At 38.4% G+C, this 23,059-nt stretch overlaps 1 protein-coding gene across 14 annotated transcripts in view; it reads right to left on the bottom strand.

Moving 5' to 3' along the window:
- The window catches only part of RAPGEF2 (Rap guanine nucleotide exchange factor 2), a 187,492-nt gene that overhangs the window by 119,120 nt on the left and 45,313 nt on the right, over positions 1 to 23,059 (bottom strand). For 11 of the 14 annotated variants that reach the window (XM_048303232.1, XM_048303239.1, XM_048303235.1 and 8 more), the window contains exons 1-3: positions 14,082 to 14,276; positions 10,556 to 10,626; positions 6,945 to 7,001 (exon numbers count right to left, since the gene is read on the bottom strand). In XM_048303232.1, coding sequence (XP_048159189.1) covers positions 6,945 to 7,001; positions 10,556 to 10,626; positions 14,082 to 14,261 — 308 coding nt within the window. In that variant the 5' untranslated portion in view covers positions 14,262 to 14,276. Of the gene's footprint in view, positions 1 to 6,944; positions 7,002 to 10,555; positions 10,627 to 14,081; positions 14,277 to 23,059 lie in introns of those variants that run through there. The other 3 variants (XM_048303242.1, XM_048303243.1, XM_048303244.1) reach the window with 1 other exon arrangement.

Raw genomic sequence — 23,059 nt, 5'->3', positions numbered from 1 at the left:
CAGCATTGCTCAAAGTTGAATAAATTTCAGAAAGTAAGCAGAGTAATTCCAATGACATTGCTCATGTTCCCAGATCTCCACTTGAGAGAAGCAGAAACAATGGAAATTTGACATGTCAGAACTGGGACCTCTTTCAGATGTTTAAGCACTACATAAGAAGAAATCCCAAAGAACATTGCTCTGCAAGCTTATGCTCCATAGGATACTGCTCCAGCAGATTAATCTGTCTGTTTCTCTTTGCTCATTTTGGTTATCCTCTGTATGCTGAGAGCTATAGGTGGTTTACTGTTTTAACTGAATAATCATTGCCACAATTAGACACCAGCCTTGCAGTGCCTTGGGATGTCAAACATGTCTAAGCTGAACAGTTCTCTCAGGTAGACATCTCATTGCCTGAAGATCCTGCCCAGCAGCACTGTAGTGTTTGAACAGAGAATAACCAGAAAACTGTTTACTAACATTGTCAGCACTGTGTCTAATCCTCCTTATTAAGCCAGTTAAGCAGTTACCTGACATCTGCCAGAGCATTTCAGATGCTCTTGATGACATTAAGAGGTATATCCCAAACACAGAAGTAAAAGAGATTGGTACTTGATGCATCAGCCACACACAATTTTCAAATACTTTTCTTCTTACATGAACACACTGAAGTTATATTTAGAGTGAAGATTAGAAGTAAGAATAAATTTAAGACAGAGTTAAAATATATTCAGTAACAAGACTGATAATTCAGAATTTTGAACTTCTGATTTTCACTAAACAGTGTGTGCATTTCAACTTATGTCCATGATGATCATCGATTAATGGACACAAGATGAAAACTGGTGTCTTGGCTCCTGGTAGCAACAATGGGAAATGCAGAAGAATGAACCACAGGAAACAATTCCTCAGTATTCATGAAAACAAATAATCAGAAGTATATTTTTCTTTAGGTTTGTATTCTTTTTCACTTCTGAAATAAAATCAGGGAACTCAACCAAGAATTTTGGTCAAATTAGAGAGTATTGCAGAGTGTCAGTAATGCCTGTCAGTCTAAGACAGTGGATTAAACAGGCAATCAATAAATACATTATACAAATATATGCACACAAGCTAATTGACCTATTGTCATTGAAGTCTTGATATTAGACTTGTACAGTGAATTAGCCCTTTATATCAGAAGAAAAATTCAGAACAAAAATTACTCTCCTAAATCACCAGAAAACAATTACAGAAGTAGGAAGATAAAATTTGCATCCGAAACTCTGAGGTCAAGACAGACAAATCTCTTGTTGTCTTACAGCTTCCTAATGCTTCTCCAAAACCAAAGCTTTTATTCTCAGAATTACAACAAAAATATGATAGGTTTCATTGAAACATTTACAGTAAAAAAGGTGCAAAAACATTACTTCAGTCATCATTCAAGGAAGTCTCAAAATCAGGTCAAACAATAACACAAATTTGGAACTGGCTGTGCAAAACCAACAGACTGTAACACTGATCACTGACACTATTAAGAAGCCTTGATTCAGTGTCTGTTTATACAGAGACAACTGCCAAGTCCTTGAATGTGTTTATTTTAATGATAGACATTGCCTAAAAAATTCCCCACAGAAAATGTAACCACAACACAACATATGAATCAGGTTCCTGATTTACTGCAGTGCAGAAATGGCAGTATCCCAACGATATTTTGGCAACCACCCAACTATCAGAAGGCACAATACACCTTTAGGAATATTCTCAGGACAAAACAGAAGACGCCAGCTGTGCTGCAGCACTTGTTTGCATTATTAAATATACTGCTGCAGAACTTCCACAGAAACCTATGGATGTAGAAGAAGCATGAATATATATATTGCCTGCAGAGATCTACCTGAAAATTCTGATATTGACCCAGAGATCAGTGAATCATTTAGGTTGGAAAAGATCTTTACAATCATGAAGTCCAACCATTAAGCCGCCACTGCCATGTTCACCACTGAACCACGTCCCCAAGCACCATGTCTACGTCTTTTAAATACCCCCCAGGGGTGGTAACTCAACCACTTCCCTGGTCAGACTGTACCAGTGCTTGATAACCATTTTTATAAAGAAATCTTTTCTGATATCCAGTCTAAACCTCCCTAGCACAACTTGAGGCCAGTTCCTCCTGCCGTACCACTTCTTACTTGGGAGATTGTCTAGTAATTCCTTCCTGCAGTCTTTTAGGATTTAGGTTTTATATCTGTAAGACATAAACATATGTAGCTATAGACCACATACACTGCATCTATAAAAGCACTCCATCCAACACAATTTCAGTAAGGTGGTGTCAGCAGCACTGTTCTGTTTAAATATCATTAGACCCTGAGATTAGTTCAGTTGGCTAGAGCAGAGTGCTGATAATGCCAAGGTTGTGGATTTGATCCCTGTATGGGCCATTCACTTAAGAGATGGACATGATGATCCTTATGAGTCCCCTCCAACTCAGAATATTCTCTGTGTGCGTGTGTGAACAGCTAAAGAAGATACTTTTAGCTCATTTTTATCACACTTCAAGTCATGCTGTGCAGAAATGTAAAGCAATTTTGGCATAAATTTTTGTTGGTTTACATGCACTGCTTATGTCCTCCTAAGGGTCTTCAGGGCAATATGTTACTGTGAAAGAACTGTAAATAAAATAAATGTCACTTTTATTGTAGGACTTAAAAATGTGACTCTTAAGATTCCCACTCTTAAAAAGACTACTCACAGATCTATTTCTCACCTGTCCTTGCTCAGAACTATTGCCCTGAAGCATTTTTGAGACATTCTGCTCCATCTCATGAAAGACACTAACATTTGCATCTAAGAAAATAATTGTTTGAGTAGCTACCAAGAAGCTGTGCTCCTTTATTCTATTTCCAGTTTTCATTTGTTTCAAGATTTGATTGCTGGGCCAAGCCAGTCCTAGAGCAGGCTGCATGACTAGCCCAAAACCAATGGGTTTGGGTCTCGTGATTTGCCATGGTAATGTAATTCAGAAAACTTGGCTAAGGCTGGATGGTGATTACTGCTAACAGACCTGAGAATTTAGTTCTAATCATGGAAATATCAAAAATGATCAGCAGAAATTATATATCTATCTTTTTTACAGCCTTCACTTTTCATCCTCTTTTCCCTCCCCATTCCACCACCATTACAAGCACTACAGTCTTAATACAGGTAGATGTTTTTCATTCCAGACTGCATGACAAGCTGGGAATAAGGAAAAAATCAAGACACAACGTAATTGTACAAACACAGCTTTTTGCCTCACACCTGCCTACCACAGTCGGTAACTTAGAAACTAATCAGCTTGCTATTTCTCATTTCAGCTGTGGACATTCTCTGTAGTAATAACTCCATTTTACATGCAACATTTATTCTCTCCAATCTCCAGTTTATATATACAACTTCTACTTTTTTTTCTCCACACTGAATTTTATTAAAGGTTATAAACTGAATTACGTAAGAGCACACAAACATGTTGACATTAGACAAGAGCTTTTTCCAGCAAGAGACATTAACACTAAAATTCAGTTCAAGATGTCCAAGAGATAACTACTCTTCTTTAAACACTTGTCCTTTTTTAAGAATCAACACCATCACAACCAGTAGCCTACTACTAAAGTCCTACAGACTGCAAAATTTGTTACTGTTACGAACTTTAATCCAAAATGAAATCTTCTCAGTGGGGACATATGGGAGGTAGGACCGTATATCCTATCAGGATTTCATTTGAAGGATCTCTAAAAAAAAATACACACTTCACAATAACCTGGACTGAGGTTTCCTTTGTATTTTTTAAAAACAATACAAGCAGTAACTAAGTTAGTTCCAGATTCAATTGCTCAAACTACCGGGAATGTAATCACAAAACTGTGTTGTGCTACAGCCTGGCAATTCAGAAACATCAGGTTTTATTATTGAATGACTTTGGACTCCAGGTCATCAAACCTTAACATATTTTCTGCCAATCCAATAACCTTAGTGAAGAAAATAAGGGAAGCTTAAAAAGATACAACACTTCCTTACAGAAAGAGTAAGCCAAACACCACTGATGCATACACACAAATACCAAACAGCGTGGCTGAAAAACACATACAGCCTTCATATGACTAATGAGGAGGAAAAAGAGGTGCTTGTTTTATTAGACACATACTCATTTGCTTACATCCAAAGCACTTATTGCCAAAGATTCCTCTGCCATCACAGCACAAAATTCAATTTTGATCTGAAAAATTTTGTTCAACTCTCCGGAGGTATAAACACCTTCTACCATTCTGCTAAAACTTTGGTTTCCAAAGAAAATGCTAACTGGAAGCAGTTAGAGACAACAAGAATTACTATCATGCAGATATAAAAACAGACCATTTTTTTTCTTTGGACTATTGATAAAATATATATTAAGTGATCAAAATAACTATTTTTTTAATGAGATCTTTAAGTAGATTTGAATAAAGGTAGCAGGTTAAAAAAACTGCAAAACAAATATTCGTGTCAGGTAAGCCTCAATTCTGAAGTTTTGCTTTGCAGGTTTTCAGCCCTTTTATCATTAATTTCCCATCAAATGAAAGTAGTAGAATGACTGGGAAATGAAGAATAACTCAAGCTGAACTGCCACTTCTAATAACCCAGCTTCCATTTAAACAGTGAGATGGCCGTAGGGTTTGAGAATTTGTCGCTACCATGTACACCCGCTGATAGTGAAGTAAATGCAGATGAGATGAGCCAGTTTTAAACAACGTGCTCCATTTTATCCCTTTGGTCATAAAAAAATAAATCTATAGAACTACTATGGAAATTAACAACTTATTTTTGTTTTTTTAATGCAGGATAAAATAATTGCTGTGCTTGTAAGGAATGCACATAATTATTTTCAGCATTGCTACACGCAATAGAAACTTACTTTTCTATACATACCACTGACAAGGCAGATAGGCACACGGTTTTCAAAATGAAAAATTTTTGATCAAATGAACAGTGCAACTGCATTAGTCTGCACATTAGCATTTAGGGATAAAGATTTAGCTTTTCTGCACTGAGACATTAAGTTGTGCCTCAGGGAGGTCAAACACACAGGTCAATTAACAGCTCCAACAGTTGCAGCTATTTGAATAGATATAGCACCCAATTTCAGATTTCAATGCAAATATCCCATCGTGGAAGGGGGGGAAGAAGTTGTAACTTAAAAAACAATCTAAAACGTTAAAACGTAATGCTCTTTTAGCCTTCATGATGAAAATAAGAGCATCAAGTGATAAACTCTGATATGCTCATTAAAAAGTAACCAGGTTGCATGTTCCAAGCTGACTTCCTATAGCTCCTGACTGAGTGGATTGATCCTAGCCTGGCTATCACTTTGCTTCTCTCATGTAGTACTCAAAAGAATTTTTCCAAACATGTACATAGCAAAACTGGAATTCTGTTTTTCAGATGAGTACATCTTCAACACATAGGCTGAATTTGTGAAACAAAAAAAAAAAAGGATCCCTCCAAGTTCATTATCCTAAAAATAGAGCACTGAAATTAGACTGCAGGTTCCATGGGACTTTCATACTAAGTAGAACTCAAATTATTCATTAAAAAAAAAGTAAAGCTACAGCTCAGAGTAACAGAACATATATTTTTAGTTTCAAAATATGGAATTCTTCTTTTTTTTTTAATGAAAAATATTAATTGTTAACTTTCAGGTTTAGCCCATTAAACATTAAATCAGACATGCAAAATGCTAGAACAAGCACATTTTGCGTTAGCATCTATATCCAGAAACTGCCAAACTGCCCATTAAATCTTTTGAATAAATCATGGGGAAAAAAGATGTCAAGAAGCAACTAAACAGGAATGACAGGCAAACAATCAAAGTGAAGATGAAGTCACATGAAAGGAGTGACAAAGGAAATCAGTGCAAAAGAACTACAAAATGCACTTCCAGTTAACCCAGATTTCACAATCTCCTGTTTGTAAATTGTATTTTTTCAGGCACATCTTTTCCATAATTTTTGCTTGCACTGAGTATATGCTTAGCTAGCAGTATGGATTCATTCAGCATATAATTCAAATTTAAGTCAGTGGTTAGAATGACCAAAACACTGGTTCTAAACAAAATCTCTATTACATGTAACAGACACAAACCAACTACCTAGAAAAGGACAAATCACCGGCACAATGGTCCCTAGCAAATTAGTATGTAAAATGAATAAAGATTATATTGGTCTAATTAAAATTATCTATCCACCTATAGATTTTATCTATCCACCTATAGATTTTGACCTTGTGTATTTCCCATACATAACATTACTGGGTTTCGTTAGACCTTAATTTAACTTTGCTGAATGGTCAAGGCCCAGCATTTGAGCCCACTCAATCACATCTTCCTCCTGATGCTCCGTATAGGAAAAATCACACACGTACAAAAGAAGGCATACAAGTGTATTCTTTGTATGCTTAAATGTTCAAATAATGCCAGAGAACTTAGAAAAATATGTGCTTACAGTCTGGGTTAGGGGCAGCAAGTAAGAATCTGATAAGCCTTTTGTTTCAATAAATTGTGTCCATAAATGAAGCAATTACAATTCTCAGATCTCTACTGTAAATCTGAGCTGACACTAGAGCACATCCCTGCTAATTATAAACCATGTTAGATTTGTCAATTTGGCACCACTGGCACAAAAAGCTGATCACTACTACTTTCGCAAAATTGAAGTAAGACAAAATGACAATTAATGAGAAGACATCTCACATCCTCTAATTTTATATAAATTTAGCACAACATGCACCACCAAGCAAGAGCTCCCTGGCACCAGCAAATTTCTCCGCTGTTTGATGATTAAAATGAAGTGGATCATCTATATTTACAGACTGTGCACTCAGCAAGGAATTTTGGCATTAAACAGTCCTCAAGTCACTTTAATATGAATTAATTCTTTGAACATCATACAAAAGGAAGCAGAAATACTTACTAGTAGAGAACTTCATTTGCTTCATGCCTTTCATATCTAACAGTTTCACACATCAGTCTGAAAGAGAAGAAGTCAATTTTAGTTATGACTCCTATGAGTGTCACAAAGACTTCAGTTTCTAAAGTTACTCAGCATTTCCACAGGTAACTCCAGCACTTACAGAAACTAACCACTAATTTAAATCCAAGCTGATTCATAATTTAAGGGAACAAATTGTAAAATCTAAGCACCTAAGTTACTAGTTCATCCAAGATCAGATTTGATTTAAGGACACTAGATGTAGCTGTTCCCATAAAAAATTCTATAAAAAATAAGTAAAAATTATACAGATCTCATTTTACAAAGTGATGTGGTAAAAGCAAGTAGCTTTATAAAAACAATTCTGAATTTTAGAAACCGTTGGAAACTTATTATGTGCAACACTAATCAGAGATACAATACAGAAACTGCTCTCTTTTTCAAGTCAGGCCCAAGAGATAAAACAAGAAATTATGTTGCATGGTAAACCAATGCTTCTCATTTTGCTAAAATTCAGCAACTTGAAAATTACCATGAGATTTTAATGCTGAAATCCCAGAGGGCTCAAAGGAGAGAGAATTTCCTGCAGGAAAATCCTCTGTCTAGAGGAGAGGATTAAAGTGCTTTCGTATTCACTGTCTGCCTGACAAATGTGGCATAATAGAGAGCAACTATAATAGAACTTACCACATACTAGGAAATGCAATGTTAACTTGATGTAGAAAAATCACAATGCCATTTCTGTCTATTGCCTTAAGGAAAGAGCCCTGCGAATTACTGGGGGTTGGGGACAAAACAAATCCCCCTGCTTCCCCTGGCCTTTCTATAGCTCTGAAGCAGACTGCAAACTCCAAGGCTATTTGACAGTCAGACAGAGATTTACCTAAGAGGCTCATGAGAACATTCAAATAAGGAACTATATTTAAATTTTGGAAATAAATTCTCTTTCCTCACATAATCCATCATCAGAGTCTCGCTGTATCAATCATCAGCTGCCAGCAGTAATATCATAAGCAGACAAAAGCACTCAAGAATTGCTGCTCAGGCAAAAGTCTAAAAAAGTTGATTTGAGGCCTGTAAGAATTGGTCTGGGTTTGACGTAACTTTCAATTGCCATTTCCTAGATCATTCATTTCAGTAGTCAACAGACTGCTACAAAAGTCACCATAGCACTCCTCTCTCACAGGATTTTACTTTCTACTTCAGCCCACTGAGAAATAATGATTTTTCTGTTCAGAAGAGGCAAGCTTATAGTGGTATCATGACTATTCATAAATTGTTATTAGAAAATTGAAAATCTTAACTCTGCTTGCAAATAGATAGATATAAAAATTAAGAATCAAGTTTTACTATCACAGACTTTCCCAGACCCTGGTATTTTAGATCTACACTTTGGACCATCTTTGAGAACTTTTCTTACAGAAAAATGTCTCTATTGTACAAAATTAAGCATTATGTATTGCATATCAATTTCAGCTAATGAAAAATCTTTTTGCATCCTGGCACAGCAAAAAAGCTTTGAATCACAGAACCGTCTTTTTTCAGACACTTTACCATAAAACTGGGTCTTGTAAAAATCTTTTACAGACACTGAAAAGCTACTGTCTGCTTCTACCTCCTGGGTTTTCATCCTCCCTCTCTGATCCTGTTTTGAGAGGGAAGGGGAGCACAGACATGAAGTCACTGGTGAGAAGATACCAGAAGAGAAGTTATTGCTAGGAGTCAGATTTAAAAATTTAAATACTGCTCAAGGATAGTCTGTGCCCTACTGGTCTGAAACTATGCTGGGCAATGTGCCATCTAAGAGCAGGAGTCACAGGAAACAGAATCACTTCAACAAGCAAGTTCTGTTCCCCTCTGAATTGGGATAGAAGGAAGCACATTCTTGATAAAGTCACGCAAGTTCACCACTGGCACTGAGTTTTACAGCATTTTGGGTCCCATTTTTAGGACAGTAATAGGGGAGAAAATGCCTTTTACAGAGGTAGCCAAGCATTTCAAATTTTGTGTTACAGTGAAACAGCTAGAAATTACAGTGACTAAGTAGTACAAACTAGATTGCTTCCTTAAATATTTGAAAAATTGTATTAGTTCTGGTCAATACTGGTGTCCAATTTTTGCTCAATCACTCAAACGTGATCTTTATCCGCTTCCTAAACAAATGTAATAAATTACAGATGAGATCACCAGCAAGCCATATGGTAAGTTATTCACTACTAGAGGCTACATTTAATACACTAGGTTTTAATGATTCTCAGAGGTTTTTGTGGCATTCCACTGCCACAAGAAGAGTTGTATCCTAAAAGATACTATAAAAGCTTTCAGTCCAGCATCTGCTGGGAGCCCAGCCTTTTCCATGTATGGTACTGTAAACAGAAGCTCTCTTTGAGGAATTCGCTATGCTGGGAGAGTGAGTTCCTCACATTCCTCAGCAAGAACCTCATGCTGCACAGGAAGCCAAGAAGCACACATCAACATACCACACAACCATATGTGCAGGCTTTGATCTTTGTAAACAAGTTAACATCAATTCAACTCCAGCTATGCAAAACTTCATGTGCTAGAAGTATTGCACTATATAATAACATAACACAAAATATTTTAACTGAATGGGACCATGGCCTCCTTCCAAAGCAAAAGTAATTACAGAGACTTCTTTGAAGTTAACATTCACATTGCAAAATGTGTCTCAAGCACTTTGGAAGAAAGAAAACCCCGCCTTTTATTTTCTCCGAATTACAGAATATTGGCTTGGGAATGTGGACTCCCACAGAATGACAAAGCAAGAGGCCAGAAATTAGAACCTAAACCAGCATTAATCAAGGCAAAGTTGCTTCAGCATCTTCAGATGTGGCAAATGTTGGCAAAGCTCAGGACATAAAACAGCAGTTATTCACCCTCTCTACCCACAGGGCATACAGGAGATGTGCTGGCCTCTTTCTGTAGCTGCCAGCCTCACATTAATGCCCAAATACCCTTAAGAAACCTCTGCTGTAAAATGATGTAAGCTGTTGTGTGACAACAACTGAAACAATTACTTAAAAATCAAACAAACACAAGTCTTTACCAAAAAAAATAGGAAGCTCTCGTGGAAGTTTTGACTTGAATTTATTTGTTTCAAATCAAGAAGCTTTTTAATAAAAAAGTGTGGATAACATTTATCAAGTATTATTACTAAATACTATTTGCATGTGTTGTACATAATGTGTCTAAAATTTCGACACAAAAGTAGGCACAAACTGAAACAGAAGCTGAAAAACAGACTCTGCTCTCATGATTACTGTATTACATAAATGATTTCATCAATATATGGGCTTGTACTCTGTACGTAAAGCATTTATCTCTAGTCCAAAAGTTTGAAAAGAAAACAAATGCATCCATACTAGGCAGAAATAGGAAGGACAGAACAGATAGAGATACACTATGCACACATACAAGGAGGAAGAGTTAGGAAAATAAAGAAGGGAATAGAAGAATGCAGTGGTAGGCAGTTTGAGGTAGGGTACACAAGTAGTATATGGTTACCAAAATTACTGTTCCTTTGCCTTGTTAATGCATTAACATATATGGTTTTTAATGACAAAGTATCATACCTTAGCTGATGCTCTCTCAGATTAGACAATGCTTCCATTCCATGTAAATATGAATACACAATCTCCAAGTCCTACAAAAATAAGGAAAACATTATTAGTATTCTCAGTTTGGTACAAGCTGTTAAAATGCTGGTTTTAAAAGCATCCAAAGCTCTCTTAACAGGGGTAGTAGGAACACTTCCAGGAGGTTAAAGGCAAACTACAGGAACACCTTTGATTATACTTTGGAACTTCACACGAGGAAGAATGATAGCATGTCCACATCAAATACAGAAACCTTTCTGCTTTTGCTGTCATTACTCTATGTCTAGAAAACAAGCCTAGTCCAGAATTACAAAGAACTACTTTGCAACTATCACAGTCCTGCTTTCCAAAGCCAACATCCCAAAAAACTTTCATTTACTTTGTAAAGCAAAGTCATAAAGGAACCGATCTTTTCGTGTTCAGGGGAAAAGAAAAAAAGTACAACACCGTCTAACAAAATACCCCATTGAACAGAGATATTTCTAAAATTGCATCCTCTTCAAATGGAAGATAAGCCACAATCTTAAATAAAAAAAAAAGCTGGCATAAACAGAAAATTATTGGCATGAGATAATAAAAAAAGTCAAATATGATCCTTGTTACAATATGGTGAAGTGTTATATTCAACCATTGTGGACGTCCAATATCCAGCTGACAAAACATTAATAAAGATATGAAAACAACATCCAAGACTAAAACTTCCTAAAATGCAACTGTGGAAACACTAATGTCAGGCTAGAGGCTTCGCTCAAGTTACACTTAAAATAACTACAGTGCTTAAGAGAAAACTTCAGTGAAGCCAACAACCTCTATTTAGAGTGATTTAACTTTGGCTCATGGATTTCATGCTGTTTCATCATCCTTTTTCTTATTTTAAAACTTGCTAGTTGAGAGACAAAGTATGATCTATAATTCATTAAAAATCAGAGCAACAGTCCACAACCACTAACTGAGGCTGACAAAGTTGAGAATAAACTAGCACCAAACACAACTCTTATAATTTACTGTAAGAAGATGTTTTCAAGTAATGGAATATATCAAAGCTAGAAATTCGTGAAGGATTTGATCACTGTGAAATATTTGTGTATTTAAAATTGCCTAAAAAGTACAGAAATACTTGTTTTTAGACACAATGAAAGAATGCTCTTTGGGCAAAGACAAAAAATTGAAATCACAGAGAGAACTTGAATTTAAGAAAGAGAAAGAAAATCCACTTAAATACATTAAGTGTAGGAATGTGCTGTACTTGTTAAACCCATGGTACAGATCAGAAAAGATACCAGGAGTTACGCTCAATGGCTAAGGCTAAATAGGTGTCTCTCATTATGTAACAAAAATGTCTTTTTCTCACAGTGGAAAAGGCAAACATTCCGTTTGAAAAAGCAGAAGGAACGCACAAGCCAAAGTGCTGCAATTTCACTTCAATTCCAGCCCTTCTGTTCCCTTGTCCTCTAGAGGCTTTGGTCCTTCGAAGAAGCGGAGGGCACATCAAAGACAAAAGTAATTATGCATGTATTGGGATGGAGGGGCTTTGCGCACAGAGGGTTTTGAAGAGAAAATACAGTAGTTGCTCACCTTTTCACTTTTTTTTCATACTAATAAAAGTGTGTGAAAAGCCATGTCTGCTGTAGTCAGTGACCTGCTCACTCGGCAGACAGGCTGGAGGTGAGCAGAGGCTCCCAGGAGCCCTGTGCTGGCGGCAGGGTGAGATGCGAGCCAGACAGTCCCTGTGGCACCGCTGCTGCTCAGCCAGACATGCCGGACTCCACGGCACAAGCCAACAGCTGCCCTGGGAAGCTGGGAGCAGACCACTGAGGATTGGATGCTCATAGCAGCATCTTACATGAAAAAGAGCCTGGCCAGAAAGGGCTGCTCTAACTCAGTTCCAGCAAGCCTCTCTAACAACAAGCAGAGAAAAAGGGAGAGTAACCTTCTGCCAGCAGCTTGCACGGAGGTTGCTCTGGAGCGGCAGAAACTTTATCTGCTGTAAAGTATTCACAGAAGAATAGAGAACCATTAAGGATGCTAGCTTACAGACCTTAAAGTGGATCGATGGGTATGTAGTTTGTGATGGGAGACACAAACCTGGCGACCAACCCCACAGATGTACAAAGGAGTGATGAACACAGGTTATGTTCCGAGAGAAATGCAGCTGAAGTGACTCAGAGCAGGGGGAATGCATTAAATCAGTGAAGGGAGTCACAGAACCATAGAGCAGTTTGGGTTGGAAGGGATGTTAAAGATCATAATTCCAACACCCCTGCCATGGGCAGGGTCTCCTTTCATTAGACAAGGTGGCTCAAAGCCTCATCCAGCCCAGCCTTAAGTCATTCTGACCAATTCCAAAAGCAGCAAAAACAAGGTATGTTTAGAGAATTAATTTTGGTTTCTTTTCATAAGTAATTCCCTTTCAAAATACAAGCATACTTGTCAATTATTTGCAAATACAATGTCCCATAGGTGCCCAGATGAGGAACTGCAGATGGTGGAGGTCCTTGACTTAAAAAAAAAAAACAAACAAAAACAAACAACAACAAAAAAGGGGGACAAAGAGAGATTTTTAAAAAAAGAAAACCTCTAAAGAGCTCTAATAAAGGGGAGGGGTGAGGAAAAAACACAGCTAATGAAATCTTTACTCGTGCTTCCATCATGTCTGCTGGCTAAAGATATATTGTAGCTGAGAACTAAGGTGAGGGGCTTTTTTCTCGATTTGGAAAAATAAAAAAAAAGGCAGCAAGAAAACATTCTAAAACCTCAGCTGCCATGCACTGGATGTTTCCGACAAGTGCCAAAGTGAGCTGCTGCCCATGCCTTAAGCGGTGTCTTTCCAAAGGCGTCTGGCAGGGAACAGCTCCCTCTAGCACCAAAAGTTCGGCATTGAAATTGAAGTAACAAAAAAACAGCAACACCCCTTTCAATCAACTTCGCCATAATACTGCAAAGTAAAAAACACTACAGTAGAGTCAAAAGAGCAAATATATATTCATATGTGGTCAGCAGGCTCTGCACACTTCCAGTCAGCCTGCAGCATTAAAGAGGAGGAAAGCAAATTAAAAAAAATAAAATCAGAATGTCAAGTTATTGTTGTTAGATCACATCAGTTTTCCATTTATCTCAGGAAAAACTATGCTGCACTTACTTGGCAAAAAACACTCATTATCGAACACAAATAGCTGTTTCATCTTCTTAATTCAAAGTGAATTGACAGAATGCAAGAGTCCTTCAGAAACATCTGTGTCAAATATTGCAATATCCTAAGCAGATTCCAAGTGCTGGAAATGAAACCATTTCACAAAAATAACACAGGCACATAAACCTAGGCATGTGAGCTATGAAAGTTTTTGATTTTGATATTCAAGACTCTTGACAAAAGCTAAACTTCTAAATTTCTCAGGAAAAGAACTCTCTCTTTCAAGGACACAACACGCCTAACATGATTTACGCCGACTAGTCAAGCAAACCCCTTAGAGCAGCAGCTAAATTCAAGCCCCCTGTGACTTACACAGACATTTCTGCCAGTCCGCAGCGTCCCCGAAAGCTGCCTCTCGCTAATGCCCAGGATATATGGCAGTAGGCAGGTGACAGCAGCGCAGAGGCTTCCTCGGATGCTGTTTTTCCAAGGCGCGTACCCGAATGGCCACCGGGGGGCAGAGCGAGCCACCGAAACTCCAGAGAACCTCATGCCCTCCAGTTTCTCCCTTCATTGTTCCCAATGTAACTTTGTAAGAGTTTAAACATGTCAAGAGGAATCATCACTGCTACAACTGGTTAAATATTCTGCTACAGGAAGGACTGCTTATCCAAAAGCGCAGAGGAACTACCAGCTTTCTGCTTTCTAGTTTTATCCAGCCAGCAGAATTAAAAAAAAAAAAAAAAAAAAAAGGCAAAAGCCATGCAAAGGTTCAGCTGATCTTGCTACATAAAGGTTGTGGCAGCAGTTTGACGAAAACATCTCAATGGAAACTCCAAATCCAAAAATGAAATGCAAAGCACAAATAAGCGCAGCTTTTAAAGCATGTTTTTATTTAAATGAAAGCTAAAAGACTGAAATCTAATCTACACTTAAATCTGTACTGCAGCCAAAGTCATATGCTTGGGATGCTGTGTGGGAAGCAGCATGAAATTTGTTTAATTCAGTGTTATTTCTTAATTTGCTTGTTTCTGTGGTGTCAGATGGATCACTTTAAAGTTCTGACTGTACTTTGAAACAAAACAGACACTCAAGTTTTAACATAGCTCAACTTCAATTAGATCTGCAGAAACATACTGGTCTGCAACCTTACCTCTGCTCTCCATGCTAATAAAAATCTGTCTACTTTTATGCCCAGACTTTCTATCCATTTGATTTGTGCTTCAAACATATTTGGCAATGCCAGTTACACAAACCAGAGAAACCCAAACCAGAATGCTGGCCCCAAATTCATACTAACTTAATGAAGACATTTTTACTTTATTAACATTGACAGAGAGGTGAAAATTACTTATTTTGGACTGAAAAACTTAAACCTCTCTAAAAATTGAAAGCTCACACTGTTTCCAGTCCTGGTTTGCATTAAGGTGTAAAACTACAGGCCAAACATAACCATTCATGTGGCAAGACCTGAGGAGGACTAAACGCTCACACCTTGAGCTCACATCTTGCAAATACTGACCTGCCAAAAGACAGGAGCAAACCACAAAAACTGACTTCCATGGTGACAGAAAAATGCAGTACTGCTGATACCAAAATCACTGCCATGCATACATGAAGATGAGTATTTCATCTTCACCTCCAGTGTGCCAGCAGTGGAAAAAAACCTGAACATGCTCATAACTGTTGTGCAGGAGCATGCCCAGGTATGCACACACTTATCACTGAGCCATAAAGAGATTAAAAAGAATTATTTGTCATGTGCGGCAAATTTTTAACATTCTTGTTCTTACACCAGGACCTTCAAATTCAGATGGGGGGGCTGCCACATGGGAAGCCTGCCAGTATCCAACCTATTATACTACCAATTTAAGATAAATTTTTCTTTTTAACTTTACTGTGAGCTACAACATTTCTCTGCAAGACATTCTTACTTTTGTACATAAAGATCTGTGGCTTAAAATAAACTAAAGCCTAAGTTATTGGAAATAATTTATTGATGCTGAATTGGCAGCTATATGAAAAGAAATGAAATATTTAAGTGAAATTACATATGTTTAATGACCCTCATTGGTACTTACATGAATGAAAATTCCATGGGCCATGTTTTAAGGAAGTACACTGGATTTGTAAATTTACCTGAAAGTTCTGAAAAATCTTACCATCTTAAACCTGTATGTATTTCCACTAACATGCATTATATTCTGAGAAATTCATGACAAAACATCACTCCACGGCAACCAGGCATGGCTAAGCTTGGGAATTAGCCTTGACCAGAAGGGAGCTTACAGGCCATCCAGCCAACCCAAGCCTTCATTTCCTCTAGGCAGTGGAAAAGAGACATTGTATCGATCTTGTTAAAACAGTTGTTGACATTCAAAAATTGTTATTTTTTAGCTACGCCATGGGGAGGGTGGAGATATTTGTTCTGGGTTATGGGTGGAATTTTTAAACTGGATTAGAAACAGGAGGAACAGGCAATTTTAATCTGGAACTGAAGTACCCATGCATGAAGCTAATCAGAAGCAACTCCAAAACCTCATGAAGAAAAAGGAGAAATCCCATTTTCCTTGGAGTAGTCCCTGAACAGAATAGAACCATGCTTTTCCAAAGACTTAACTGAATTACTGCTTCAATGTCAGATGCTGGAGAAACACCATAGGATCACCGTGAAACAACTGCAGAGAAATGTGATGTTTCAGCAGGGTACTGAAATCAGCTTTCCTGTCTTTCAAAGATACTTTATTTCTTTTGTGAATTTATTTTCTTTCTAAAGAGCTTACCTCAATACATACTCATTTTTGCATTTTAGAAATTTTTTTTCTAATTGAAAGGGTGCAAAAATGAGTTGGAAGGTTCAATGACCCACCCACACTAACAGACTTTTCACACTGTCTTAAGAGTAGTCCAACTGATTCAACATATCCTGCTGGTCATAGAGCTTTCAGCAAAATAAAGAAAAAAAAAAATTAAGACATTCATTATTATAACCATTCCCGAAGATGACGCGATGAACATGGAAAGGGTAGACGGGAAATTAAAGCCTGCCATGTCATAGAAGTCCACGAGCAAACTAATGAGCAGAGGAAATTGCAGGGTAGTGCAGTGCATTTCTTTTCTGCTTTCTGGACTCTCAAAAGTCAGACAATTAAATGCTTAACACAAAAGCCCAAGTTCCGTAGTCAGAAATCCAAAGGTTGATCCTATGTCAAAATGCAAGCAAAACAGTTCCACCACAAAAGATCTTTCCTACTGACAGCATAGTCCATAATAATAAAAGGCACTTCAGTTATTCACTATTAAAAATATATGTAGTTGTCTTTCTGCATCTTTTAATATTTACTGCCAATAGTCGGAGGTTTGTATTAAAGCTGTTAAATCCATTTTCACATTCATTGCACAAATATTCACATATTTTGTCACAGAGGGTTTTTTTTTAATGCTAAGGAGAGTCACAAGTTGTTTTGAGATACGGTTATTTGTCCCACATTTTTTACTAGCTATATGAAATAACACCCAGTATCCTATTAAACAAAAATCAATCTTGCACTAACAAATAGATCAGCTACTAAACACGGTGGTACTTATTTTTAAACAACTACTTGTAGCAGAGATCGACTCTACTTAAGTTTATTCAAATATAGAGTATTTGAATTGAAAGATTGGCAGCTTTCAATTAAAAAAAGATTTCTTTTTTAAAAAATCAGGAACAAAACAGGGAAAAATGAAGTGATACACAAATGTCCTGGAGTTAATAGTCAAAAAGTAACTCCTAGTTGGCATGGAGTTGTGATGGCAGAAGCACTTTAAAGGACATCAGCCTAGAGATCAACATCAGGACCAACCAAGGCGGCCAGGAAAAGACGACCATGGTGCATCAGGTAAGGCTGCCTTCCAAAAGTAGGGTTAATAGTTAGATGTGCTTAGAGGATTCCCCAAAAGAGCTGTGAGAGCAAGATTAAGATATGACAGTTCTCAGATACTTTTAGTCGTGCGTTTTGGGGGGTTTTTTTAAGAGTGCTTAATTAGTCTACAGGTTTCAAAGCAGGCAGGTTAATATCCATGATACCAGTTTATGCACAAGGACTACAGCTCACACTACCTAGGAATAACTAAGCCAGTCAAAAAACTTGCCATGAAGGAGGTACATCACTACAAACTTGACCTAGAAGAAACATTCATACAATCTCCATTATAGTGGCCAATCTGTTTTCTGAAAAACATTAAGCTTCTGTAAGGCCTGGGTCCTGGGACTTCAACATCACAGCCACAGCTACACAGTATTCCTTCTTCAAATGCATCATTAGAAGTGTTGCAATCATTAGAAAAATCCCAAGGTACAGTCCGTAGCCTACTGGTATTCATGGGGGATGAACACATGGTGGACCAGATGTGTTACATGGGGCAGGTACTACAAATCATGAGCAAAAGTCACAGGGACATAGAAGAGGTGCTATTCATCAACTGATATGTGGTAATTGCTCCTGTGAGCAGTTTAAAGTTTCCATTGTGAACAAACTGTAAATTCAGTACCAGGATAAGGCAGAAATGTGCCTGAACTGATGAAGGGGTAATCCAGTAAGTCACCTCTGCACAATCACCTGCAATCGTCTGCATCTGAAGCTGTAACAGTCCAGACTGCTCACATTTATCCAAGCTTCTCAGACACAACTGCATTTCACCTTGCTTTTCAAACAAGACCTTGGAACAAACCTCCTTGTGCTGTTGGGAAGGAGCAGCCCAGCAATGAAATGGGGGTTTCAGCACTGTCCCACGTGCTAAATGTCATCACACTCCACCCTCTGGTTCATGCATTTTTTCCCTTGCCAACCAAAACCAAACAAATCCTAAAACTACCCTGAAACACAAGCTCCACCCTCCGGTCAAGAAAAATCAGTTCCCAGGCACAATTCAATCCCAACCCAGCCAGCAATACACTCATTTCAGAACCATCCAGAGCATCAGGGCCACCTCCACTTTGTAAACTGGAGTTTTCTAGAAGCCCGTGATGCCAGGGGAGACCCTGATCGCTCCTCCAGAGGTTACTTGTCACAAACCACTGAGCTGGGCTTAAGCATTGAGGAGCTCCAAGCTGCAGCTCCTGGCTTATTACCATGACAACTCACATCCAGAAATAAAGGAACCCGCACGCGTTGAGAACTGTGCTCTGCCAGAACGTACTACAAAAATATCTCAGTAGTACTATAATCAACAGAAAATACAGTGACTTGTTTTCTGTGGCTGACTTACAATCATTTTATATTGCTGGCTTACAACCAACCAAAGCAAATACACTAAACAAACAAAACAAAAATAAAGTTCCCCTTTCCAACCACAAAGGCAACAGCGGGTATTTGCTGAAGTAAAACTGCACTATTTCTTTTTGCTTTTGAGAGTTTGGGGTTTTTTTATGGGAAATAATGTTGCTCAGTTTCTTTATATTTATGAATTTAAAAAAAAAAAGCAGATACAATAAAATCATAAAATGCATAAAATCTCAAGGAAGAGAGAGAAAATATTGTACCACAACTAATTTCAAAAGTTTATATTCCAACATACATCCTTTATACTCACGATTTTTAAAAAAGCATTAAGATTCATTTAGATGGATAGAATTTTGCCAGAAGTTAAATACACAAGATAGCCAAGAGCCACGTTCTTTCTTTTTTTTTCAGCATATGAATTTCCAGCACATTTCAGAGCACTGCTTCCAAGAGATATAAATCTTACTTGAAGCATCAACAGTAGGTCACATGAAATTTATTCCCAGGCTATCAAGCAAATGATCACACTAAAGTACATATTTGCATGTCAAATCATTCCTCACCCAAAAATTAATCTCAAAAGCTACTGGTGGTCATATCCTTCCAGAGCTGGCATTACTCCTCTGTGTAAAGGAGGCAAACAGAAAACTAAAGTACTTTCCCCAGAGTAATAATCAAGCCTGAATTTATTTCTTAGCTCAGGTATTTTCTAAAACAGAAATGTTATAATTTAATAACTTCAAATTATTATCTTTTAGGGTTGTTTTTTTGAGGTTTTTTGTTTTTGTTTTTTTGGTTGGTTGGTTGGTTTTTTTTACTTCCTATAAGCAATGGTAGAATTCTGATAGGGATGTGAGTATTGGGTTTGTTTTTTTAAGTATTACTCAGGGTTGAATCAATTTCCATATTTCAGATGCATTTACTGGGGACACTGCCCTGATCTGACTTCAGCACCCACGAGGCAAAGCCATCAGGAACAGCACAGAAGTTTAAAGAATACAAGAGAAGTCACACAGTGAAACTTCTCTCTGCCAGCCCCTAAATATCCCTTCTGGGGGGAACAAACCATTCAGCTAGTTTGGCTGTACAGTTAAACCATAGGAGAGAATCTGAAACCACCCTTCTCAAATATCCCCCATTAGCAGCTCTAGATAGCTCTTCCTCAGCTCTTTGAAATCCTTTTCATCTCATCACACCTGCTGAAGGCATCCACCAAATCCAAATCCACTTCCATGCATCCGACAGCTCAACACCAAGACCTAATACCTATATTGTTTGTCAAATAGCCAGCTCGATGCCTTAAAACACTGCATTTGTACCACAGATTACAGAGTTGGTCACACAGAAATGATTTTCACTCACTATCACACACACACAAGATTCTGAAAAGGCTGGAAACTGTGAATTAAGCTGATCTGCCACTTACTCTGTTCCCTGACTTGGCTGGCACTGTATTTTCAATAACTCTACCAACAACCATAGAGAGACAGATATTGCCAGTTACTTTTTTGTGACCAGGGACTTCCTAGTTAAGAACGCAAGGCATCACAATACCAGTGACTGCTCTAGGCTGGCCTACAAAGCATCTCCCGAACTGGAGTTTAATTTCTATGAACCGCTAGGGAGGCACGTGGCTGCCATGTCACAGCTGATTTTTATTTATTTACCGAAGTTCAAAAACGTCCCTCCATTTGTTATACTCGTTTCTCTCCCTCACCAGCCCCAAAAAAGACGGACATTTACAAATCAGCAGGTGGTGCAGCCTCCAAAGGACCAACAGCAAGTGTTGTGGGATTCAGAAACCAAACACACCGACACACGAAAACCCTGTCCACAGGACAACAGCAGGCAGCCTCTCAGAATCTTAATCCAACCCATATTAAAGGGAAAGAGGTTTTTCCATAGTCTTTCCAGAGCAGGACCATATGTCACATGCTTTGCTCAGTGCAAGTTAAACACGTGTTAGAGATACAGCACCGAATTCCTCTTGTATAATAAAATACACACCCTTGGTTTCGTAACAGAGCATTTTGGCCTAGTTCTTAAGCATCATTTTTCATAAACTTTTAAACCAATTCTTGATATTGGTTTAAAAACTTACCGGTTGATTTGCAAACTAATTTAGACTGAGCATATGTCAGCCATCGATTTACCAAATCTTAACAAGATACTGCTTATCAGCTCCTGAGCAAAGGACATTTGTTCTTAAACCAAGTGCATACCTTCACAGCAACTTAAAATCATGTGTTGTCTCCAAAATCAGACACTAAAGGTATGCACATTCCTCATCAGAGGAAATCAGAGATTACTGCTTATCTCCTGAGTCTGACGACCGGCTTTTAACATTAAAAACAACTCCAAACAGAGCCCAGGTAAGGCATGGCAGTGAAATATCACACCCCTCCCAAAAGCATTCTGATGGACAATAGGTGCAATCTCTGCCATCAGAACACCACATTCAGTGGCAAGAAGCCCTTGTAATTAGGAACTCAACTTTAAGCAGGTTTGAGCACCACATCAGTATCTAAGCATTCCTAAAACTGTACTAATAAATATGACCAAGCTGCTTGCACAGCCCTCGAATGTCCTAAAACACGGAAGAAACAAACACCTTCCCACATTTTCTCCCAAGTCTCACACAAGAACACAGGAGTGACAAACGCGATTTCAAACAGCAGTGAACCTTTCCTAAAGGTACAATGGCCTATGATGATGTTGGATGACAAAAAAAATTGGGATACCCATGCAGAAGCACTGCCATCCCCTCCAGGAGCCAGACAAGTGCTAGCCAGGAGCCTTACTGCAGCAGCATCTGCTGGGATATGTGGATGCACCATGCTCACCAGCGATTCTGAGCTTTAGGCAAGGAGGAAGAGGGATGACCAGTGACAGTGTGACGAACAGCAGAGGACTCCTACAAAGGCTGGCCGTGGTGACTGAGGCGAATTGGCTGCCGAGGGCTGGAAGGGCGAGGCACAAGGACACCACACCTATGGTGTTCAGCACGAAGAACCCAAATACAGGCAGGCTTATTATTAGCTCTGGCCTCCATGGCTGTCTGTAGGTACCAAGAGAGCTAATTATTGTTTCTGCTCCCCAGCCCCACATGGAAGGGCTCATTAAATCAGGACTCAGGCAATACCCACAACAGCCTCCACTACATTTACACAGCACTTCTCTGCTGGAGAAATAAGCCACAGAAACCCCGGAGAGTGAGATGCAGAAGGCAGATCCACAGGGAGTCGGCTCAGGAGCAACAGAACTGGATCAAAACTAGCTCTGTGGAAATCCAAGGTGCTTTCTGCATCCTGTCCACATCCCCCAGGTCCAAAAATAAAGCCCAGTAGTTACTCACACCATCCCTGCATCATCACAAGCTTTCCTCAGAGTGTGCCTGCTACCTCTCAACTAAAGCATCCTGCAGGACCTGACCTCTCTTTGAAAAATCATCACAGCACATGTAAGCTGACAGGGAAGTCAGGTTTTTGTCTTCTTTTTCCTTTTAAGAAAACATTCTCAGTTACATTTAACACAGATCATGATTATTATTTCTAGTGTCACACATCAAGGAGTGGCTTGTCTGACAGATTTTATCTATTTAATGCGCAAGTGGCCAGCAGTCTCAGACAAATTATCTAGTTCAAGAAACAGTAGTCAGTCTGCAAACTTTTCATCCATAACATAATACAAACAAGTGTTTTCTGATTATAAAGTCATTGTTTCTACATACAAGATCCATGCATTACAGCTGAGGGCTTCTGACAAAGGCTTTACCTTGTCACATTAGCCCCTCCACCTTACCTCCCTCACCAGCAGTCTTAACCCACTTCAAAAGTTTGACTTTTTCAGAAAGACGTGAGGGTTTTGGCTCCTTTGTAAAACTATCAATCGCTGTAGACTGGCAAACACATCTACCATTTGCTTTTTCCTCATCCTTAATTCTAAGAAATCATTTTATTTCTAATGCATTCCTTTCTATAGTTTCAGTAATACTAGCATTTAGCCCCAACAGGCAGACACAGAGTTGATGGTCAGCATAGAAATGAATTAGAGGTCTCAAAGCAGCTGCTAGAGAGAAAACAGCCC

Source organism: Corvus hawaiiensis, chromosome 5 (genome assembly GCF_020740725.1).
Source record: "Corvus hawaiiensis isolate bCorHaw1 chromosome 5, bCorHaw1.pri.cur, whole genome shotgun sequence".
Classification (NCBI taxonomy): domain Eukaryota; kingdom Metazoa; phylum Chordata; class Aves; order Passeriformes; family Corvidae; genus Corvus; species Corvus hawaiiensis.
This window is presented reverse-complemented; position numbering and strand designations above follow the sequence as displayed.